General features: G+C 59.3%; 1 protein-coding gene across 1 annotated transcript in view; it reads left to right on the top strand.

Annotated features, from left to right (window-relative positions):
* Window positions 1-8,365, top strand: part of COG2 (component of oligomeric golgi complex 2) — a 30,030-nt gene that overhangs the window by 13,356 nt on the left and 8,309 nt on the right. The window contains exons 8-14 of the mRNA XM_023523786.1: window positions 475-583; window positions 1,122-1,301; window positions 1,727-1,851; window positions 3,747-3,873; window positions 4,815-4,954; window positions 7,114-7,175; window positions 8,103-8,254. Of these exons, the coding sequence (XP_023379554.1) occupies window positions 475-583; window positions 1,122-1,301; window positions 1,727-1,851; window positions 3,747-3,873; window positions 4,815-4,954; window positions 7,114-7,175; window positions 8,103-8,254 (895 nt within the window). The remainder of the gene's footprint in view (window positions 1-474; window positions 584-1,121; window positions 1,302-1,726; window positions 1,852-3,746; window positions 3,874-4,814; window positions 4,955-7,113; window positions 7,176-8,102; window positions 8,255-8,365) is intronic.

Here is an 8,365-nt window from a genome sequence, read left to right as displayed (position 1 = left end):
GGCTGCTCTGAGATGCTTCGTGCCCTGCTGCTCCAGAGCCCGTTTCACTTTACTGAGGAGACAGCAGCGTGTGGGGTTTGAGGTGTCGCAGGTGTTTTAGGGGAGGCCTGACTGACGGGACAGGGCAGCAGAGGGAAGGGAGGTCAAAGGCGAAGACGGCCGTGAGCGGGAGAGCCTGGCGAAGGCGGTGGCCGCACCCACACCGGCCTGGTCCAGCCCCTGCCTGCTGTCTGGGCCCCGTGGCCCGGGGCTGGGCGGCACCCAGGGCTGTGGAGCTTCCGGCGGCTGGACGTGCTGTGCATGTGGCTCGTCGGGAGAAGGGACAGCTCGGGGACGCTCTGGCTTCGTCCGTGGAACAGGGCGGCGTGGGGGAGGCCAGCGCAGTGGGCGCCAGAGCCGCACCGCTGCTGGTCCTGTGCTATGTCCTCGGAAGTTCGACTTGAGGAGTGAAGCGCCCGTCCTTGTCTCTGCCAGCGCACTGGCGACCGGACAGGTGCTGGAGCGGGTCGCGGCCGAGTTCAACCAGCTGCAGTTCCACGCCGTGCAGAGCAAGGGCCTGCCCCTCCTGGACAGAGTGCGGCCGGTGAGTGCGGCGCCGGGCGGCCACGCTGCTGTCCACGCGTCTGCAGGTCGTTCCGGTCCCCCCGGCGATGGCCTGGCGGGGCTGACCTGCGGGGTCTTCAGGCTAGGTCCAAATTTTTGTCTGGGGCCCCTGCTGCCTCAGTGTCACACATCGATTTCTGTAAAGACGCTGTCCTAGTCTCTGAATACGAGGTGAAGCTAACTCTGCATTTATGCAACTTGACCCATTACGTGGTGTCGTCAGACGTCCTTTCTCCGCAGCCCTTGGCTGGGCTTTAAGTTCCTGTTCGTCAGGTTAATCCTGGAGCTTGAGAGGAAACTGACTCTTCCCCGCATTCGGTATTTCTGCCCAAACTCCCCTTTCTGAGGCCGAGGTTCGCCTGTCAGGAGACTGCGGGGTTCGCGGTTCTCTGCAGGGCGCGTCGACGTGTTAACTTCGTGCGTCGCCCTCGTCCGCGTGAGCGGGTGGCGGGGACGTGTGTGAAGCCGCGGCCGGGCCGAGCGGGAGCCTCGCCCACGGTCCGTTCTCGCTCTCACAGCGCGTCGCTGGCATCACGGCCATGCTGCAGCGCTCGCTGGAGGGCCTCCTGCTCGAGGGTCTCCGCGCCTCGGACGTGGACGTCGTCCGGCACTGCCTGCGCACCTACGCCACCATCGACAAGACACGCGACGCCGAGGCGCTGGTCGGGCAGGTGCTGGTGAAGCCGTACCTGGACCAGGTGCGTGCGCCCCGCGGGGCGTGGGGCGGGGCGGGGCGGGGTCTTCCCACGAAGGGGCTGGTTGCCACCGTGCCGAGGGTGGCAGAGGCTTGCCTGCCGGTACCCCCTGGTGGTTGGTGGGCTGGGGGCCTCACCAGGGAAGAAGGTACAAAGTCAAAACGCTTCCAGGTCTGGTGGGTGGAAAGGGACCGTCCGCGGACGACAGCACCGCAGCCGAGTGTGGGAAGCCCCGGGGAGGCAGTCTTCACTGGGCCGAGTCCCTCGGAGGGGACAGGGGTCGGCCAGGCCTGCCAGGCACAGGGAGGGGTGTTCAGAGACGCAGGACCCGCACAGGCGGCCTGCAGAGCGTGTCTCTACTCCGTTCTCTGCAGTGCGTCATTTCTACTTTGAGGTGCTTTTTGTAAAAACGAAATTCCTTGTCACAGGTGATCGTGGAGCAGGTTGTTGAGTCTCGCCCCGACGGCCTGCAGCTCATGTACGGCAAACTCCTGGAGTTTGTCCCCCACCACTGCCGCCTGCTTCGAGAGGTCACGGGTGGGGCCATCTCAAGGTACGATGCCCGGCTGTGCTCAGGGCGCACCTGGGCCTCGGGGTTGCACCTGGGGCCCGTGGTGTCCGCCGGGCACAGGGGACACGCACACCTCGAGTCACTCGGCTCAGCCCCAGGCCGCAGTAAGGGGCCATCGCAGGCACAGGAGGTTCTGGTCCCGCAGCACACGAGTCCCGCCGACTCGACCCCGTAGCCTGGTCAGTGGGGAGCAGCCTGGTGTTTGAGAACAGCCACCTGAGTTAAGTACACACCCAGGTCAAAAGGGGCTAACCAGCTTCGGAGCCTCCCCCTCCCCATCCCACGCCTCTCTCCCTGTCCCCCGTTCCTCCCCCCCCCCCTGTCCCCGTCCCTGCTCCCCCCTCCCGTCCCTGCCAGTGACCTCAGGCCCATGTTCCAAAGAGCATGGCTTAGCTTTGCTGATGAGCCGTCTCCATTGTTCTTGCAGATTTAAATTTTCTTTTTGGGGCTTTAATTAGATATTTACTTTGGGGGCGAGTAGATCTGTCATTGAGTATTGCTTATATCGTGTCTGTGTATAGTTTTAAAATTCTCAATTTCGTTCTTCTCCAGAGTAGAGCTGGTTCTTACATGGCTAATGGTCTGTCATAGAGTCTGACATGTGGAGAAGCATCTCCTCACCCTCCTCCAACCCCACAGTAATTTCTTACCAGTACCTAACGGTAATGAGGTTATTCGATAGCTCTTTCTAGACAGTGAAGCTTAGCTTCCTTGATAACCTGTCTTTCTTGATAATTTTTACTAAGGAGGAAAATGATGTAAACTTTTTTCTGTTTGTTTTTAGTACTTACCAGAATGTTAAGTCGATAGTTCGGCAATTTACTTGCAAAACTCCCAGTTTTAGTAAAATTAGACCCTGTATTGAATTGTTGACCCTTTTTAACAAAATTATCTTAAAATAGAGCGTATTGCTCAATACACAAGAATCGAAGTGGGTGGCCGTGTGAGATGGCGTTCACCTAGGTGACAATTTACGGGTCTTTAAGTTCAAGAGAAACTTAAGGAATCCGCCTTATTTATTTGTTTACTTACTTAGATATTTAGCTGGTGCTAACATAACACTTACTACGTGCTGGGCAGCGTCCTAAATGCTTTGCAAATATTGATGCCTGTAATGATGCTATGAGGTAGATGTTACCATCACCCCCATTTTAAAGACGAAGAAACCCAAACAGAGAAATTAAATGACCCAAGATTTGAACCCAGGTTCCCGAGTGCGTGCTTTGACTCCGCGCTGCCTCTCCTGCGAAGTCGTGAGTTAGAAATCCATCGTCCAGCCCCTTTGCTGAAAGACACAAAACAAAGCCTGTGTACCCAGAGGACGGCAGTGTTACCGGGTTTTGAATCGAGATCTGTGATCAGGATTTCCCATGAGCTGCAGGCAGTCTTAGGGATAAGGCTGTGGGCCGTGGCGAGGCAGCGTGATATCAGTGCTGATTCAGGGCTCAGTGGTGTGAAGGGTATCGAGGTCGCCCGCCTGGTGGTGTCAGCCTGCGGCTTTTCTAAGACAGAGTGGAACGTGGCACCTATTTTAGGGGAGAGAATGGTGCCCAGGCAGTTCGTCGGGTAGTTTTGCCTTGTCCTCAACACCAGCTTGCTCTGCTGAGTGATGGATGTGTAGGAGTCAGGATACAGAGGGTGTGTCGGGTTCAAGGTGAGACAGATCAAGGAGTCAAATAGAACTTTGGAGCTAGAAACAAACTACTTAACAAATACAGTTTAAAAAAAAAAGCCGAAATAAGTCCAGGCAGAGGAACTTCCGGTCGCAGCACGGCAGCGGCGGTTGCTCTTCACCTGTGGGGGGCTGCGGGGTCTTTGCCGGCGGGGAAGGGGGGTGCGACGGCGTCTCTGACTACGATTATGCCCTTGCCTCACAGTGAAAAAGGCAACACGGTCCCCGGATACGATTTTTTGGTGAATTCTGTCTGGCCAGAGATAGTCCGAGCATTGGAAGAACACTTGCCCTCGCTTTTCAACCCCGGGAACCCCGACGCCTTCCACGAGGTACCACCACTCCCCACCCCCGCGCCCCGGGAACCCCACGCCTTCCACGAGGTGCCCCCTTCCCGCGCCCCGGGAACACCTTTGTTTGTCTCGACCCCACACACCTGACCACACTCGGAATTCCGTGCGTGTCGCTCAGAGCGGTGACGGAGTTTACGCTGTGGTGTTTACTGCACTGAGACCTGTCACAGCGCAGGCCGCAGCGCGGCTGGGGGAGTGGCTTGGTGGCCGCTGGGCCCGTCGTCATTGGGAGTGCTGGGAGGACCAGCGGGCTTCTCCCTGGAGCCTGGGGCCTGGGACTAGAGCGGCCGCGCCAGCAGCCACGGGTCTGCGCGCTCTGTCTCCTGGCCTTATCTTCGGGGAAATCCTCTGTGAGCCCACACAGAAGAGGAAGCGTCATCTGTGAAACGGGGGCGATGGCGGCTGCCTACCTGCAGGGCGGGCGTGGGTCAGAGGCAGCGGTCCGGTTTTAGGCACAGGTGCATGAACGTGAAGCATCACATCCCCGACAGGTTTTGCGCCGTCTCGTCTGTAGAAATGATGCAGTTGGTTTTGCTCACGTGGTTTGATTCTTTCTGTCCCTTTTAAAAACTTCCTACTTCTTCTGGAGAGGCAATGAGAATAATACCACGTGTTCTCCCGTCTCGTCCGGTTCCAGGGGCTGGGCGAGGGGCGCGCAGAACAGGAGAGCAGTTTCTCAGAGCACCGAGTTTAGAAAACCTGGGTGTCCACACGTGAGACTCAAGCGTGTCGGAGCCGCTGGGTGTCGCCTGGTCTGTGGGCAGGGACCGCGAAAGGGAGCCCCCATAGGGCCCCATAGGGTCAGCTCTGGGGACCGATCCTGTGCTGACCTTCCTGGCCTTGATTGCAGCTTTCAGGGTGCGCTCCCCATTCCAGTCGGTTCGCTTACGGAGAAAATGCGACGTTTGTCCTTGTTTTAGAAATACACCATAAGCATGGACTTCGTGAGAGCGTTCGAACGGCAGTGTGGGTCCCAGGCCAGCGTAAAGAGGCTGAGAGCACATCCCGCCTACCTCGGCTTCCACAGCAAGTGGAACCTGCCCGTTTATTTTCAGATAAGGTCAGTGATCCGCTCACCTCCCACCTCTGCCTTTCAGGGTAGAATTTGGATGTCGCGTGAGGGTGTCGTGTCCACCCAGCGGCCCCGTCTCTGCGATCGTCACACTGTTCTCTGGGAAACACGCTTTAAAGCGGAAATACAGGAGCAGTGTCGTGATTGCTGGAGTTGTGGCTTGCGTGACAGGGTACGATTTACTCATCGGTGGTTAGAGAGCTGAGGCCGTGACGTGGAGCGAGCTGGCCTCCAGGAGCAGCCTCCTCCGGGCGGAGACAGCAGGCAGCAGCTCCGTGGTGGCTCTTCCCGCCTCCCCCCACCTCGTCACCGGCCTCCAGGTGCGGGCCCGTCCCGCTCCCGCTGTGTTTGTTCATCTGCGAGGGGTTTTCCCCTCCGAGGCGGTGGGAGAAGCTTTGCTTTGCGTATTCTTTACGCCGATTCCGTCGACCAGTTTATGAGAAGCGTGGTTATTCTTTCGGCTTCGTTTATAATCCTTTTGACATTTGTTCTCTGTTCTGGAAAACGGTGCCACTTCCAGATGGTATGGGGGCGCCTGTGTCCTAAGTGGCTCTGTGAACTATTGAGAAACCTTATGACAGACCCACAGCAACACGCTCCGCCGGAAACCGGGCGCTAGCCGTTCTTGCAGGTTCCGTTGAATGAGGTCACGTGAGTTCCTGCTAGAGTGGCGTTAGCTAGAGCAGCGGTCCCCAAGCTCTTTGGCCCAGGGACAGGTCATCTAATGCCTATGAGCATCTAATGCCTGGTGATCGGAGGCGGAGCTGAGGCGGTGATGCCGGCGTGGGGAGCGGATGCAGATACAGACGAAGCTTCACTCGCCCGCCGCTCACCTCCTCCTGTGTGACCCGGTTCCTAACAGACCACGGACCGGTACCGGCCCTGCGGCCCAGGAGTTGAGGACCCTGCCTTAGAGCAGCCTGGGACCAGTGGTGGGGACGCTCCGACATGTTTCTAGGGAGGAATACTAACTTCCACTCTGAGTAGCAGGATCTGCGTGCACCTGGCGGTCCCAGAGAAGCACTGACAGCTTCCGTGTCCCCGCCCTGGCCCTGGCAGAGGAGGCGGGGCGGGCGCCTGGCCCTGTTCGTAAGGTCCAGGTGCGCAGTGAGGCCCTAGGTCTCTGCTCCTCCCCACCCCCTACCCCCACCAGCAGCCCCCGGCCCCTCACGGCTGTGCTGCTTTGCAGCGTTCGCGATGTGTGTTCGCTGTGCTTTTTCTGCGTTCAGACGCGTTTTGACGGATGGGCTTACCACTGTGTCTCAGTTGGCTGCAGCGTTCAGTCCAGCCACGCGCTGCGTAGGCGTGTAGCCTGGGAACCACGCCGTGCTTTACAGGGCAGGTGTGCAGCGGGCTGTGCCCTCCAGGCGTGTGTAAGTGCCCCTGTGACATTCGCACAATGACAGAATCTCATAAGGACACATTTCTCAGAGCTTGCCCCGTCGTTAAGTGATGCAGAACTCTGTGTGTGTGTACAGTTTCACGTCACAAAGTCATAAAAACGTGCTTGCTTTAGTTGTTAAGAAAGGAGTACGTGACAAGATGACCTGAGACGCCAGGCCGGCCAGCGGTCAGCAGAGGAGACAGACAGCTCACCTGGGGACGGCAGTGCAGGTGCCGCCCGGCCAGGACCATGGCAGCACGGGGCGGAGCGGGGGAGGCAGAGCCAGCGGGAACCGGAGCGCCAAGGACGAGCCCGTCTGCTCTCCGCGGCCACTCCCAGTGGCAGTCCTCCAGTTGCCGTGCTCTGGGGCCACCCCCTTTCCTGCGACAGTGCTGGCGTGGATGGATTGTGGAAACCAGCCTGACGGCCTTAAAGTGACAACTCAAGTGTGGTCACGTGGGGCTTGCCAGGAACGGCGTCTCGCTGGAGACCGAAGTGGGCAGTTCGTTGGGTGTGGAAGACACAGGGTTTCTTGCGGTTCAGACCAGCTGCGAGTAGCACACAACCTGACATCAGCAGTTCGGTCCAGACGAGTCTGTCCCACGCTCGCCAGGAGGGCGGGCGTTGCGGGCTGGCCGGGCGTCTGAGCCCGGCTTGACCAGAGGGCCGCTAGGGAAGACCCTGGAATCTGACGAGGCGGGACGGGCAGGACAAGGCCTCTCGCCACGCATGGACGCTGAGCAGCACTCTGTTTTTATCTCAGGTTTAGAGAAATAGCCGGGTCCTTAGAGGCAGCGCTTACGGATGTTCTAGAAGAAGCTCCAGGTAAGTTCCTTCAGGTGGCAAATGACAGGGTGTCGCTGAATGAGTAACTGAGCTCGCAAGTCGTCCAGACTGTGCACCCGAGGGGACCTTCACTCTTTCTCGTCGTACAGTCATTTAACCATTTTTAAGAGGCGACAAAAAAATCAAATGTTTTGTTTATAGTTTCTTGCTCTATAGAGATGATAAAAGAACGTTTTTAAAATGCAGGAACAGACCCCATTTTCGTTCCTGAATATCAGTGGCGCGGGGACACAGCCCTGGGGTGCTCAAGGGGTAGCGAACTGCCTCGGGCTGCCTTCCCCCGCGGCCGAGCTGCGGGACCCCGATGCCCCCCGCCTCCCGTGCGGTACCTCCCAGCCGGGGCTTGGCTCCCTAGCCTTGGGCCCTGGCCTGGGACATGGGCAGGTGACAGTGGTCAGGATGCAGACTTGGCTGGTAGGTCTGCACTCCCGATGGCCCCTCCGTCTCGTGCTGTGCTGTGGTCGTTCCGGTGGCCACTCCTGCAGCGTGTGGCTGTGCCCACAGGGCTGCTGCCCTTCCGTCTCTGCGGCTCACATGCAGCCCCGTTGGGGACGCGCCCTGAGCCTGAGGGGTCGCGTCCGTGCGTCCCGTGCGAAAGCGGCCTCTGGTTTCTGAGTGGTACGTCAGCCAGGGAGGGAGGGTCACCTAGCGAAGCAGGACAGATGACACCAGTTCACAGTCGCCAGTGGCCGCCACCCCGACTCACGTGTGCCGACCAGGTGTTCAGGTCGGCTGCCGTTTGATGCCGGGAGGTGGGGCCGCAGCAGGTCAGGAAGCGCCTTGCCTCCTGTCCCCGTGCCGCCTCCCCTGACAGCCAACCACGGGGCCCTTCAGAGTGCCACCCCTTCGCTCCTGAGCCTGCGGCCCTCGACTGCTGAGGCCCCTCCCACGTGCATCTCTCTGCAGCTGGCAGCTCCTTCTGCCTCCTGGCGTCCCATGCGACCTGGAGCAGCCTGCAGGGCTGCTGGTCGGACACGCTGTTCCTGCCGTCGCTGGCTCATCGCCTGTGGAGGCTCACGCTGCAGATCCTGGCGCGGTTCTCCGTGTTCGTCCACGAGGTGAGGCTGACGGGAGTTAAACGTGCGTTGGGCGGAATGCGTGGGCTTCTAGAAGGCCATGCCGTCACGAGACGTTGCTTGGGGGCAGCAGCGGGCTCGCTCACCTGCACC

Source organism: Pteropus vampyrus, unplaced genomic scaffold (genome assembly GCF_000151845.1).
Source record: "Pteropus vampyrus isolate Shadow unplaced genomic scaffold, Pvam_2.0 Scaffold412, whole genome shotgun sequence".
In the NCBI taxonomy this organism is placed as follows: domain Eukaryota; kingdom Metazoa; phylum Chordata; class Mammalia; order Chiroptera; family Pteropodidae; genus Pteropus; species Pteropus vampyrus.
This window is presented reverse-complemented; position numbering and strand designations above follow the sequence as displayed.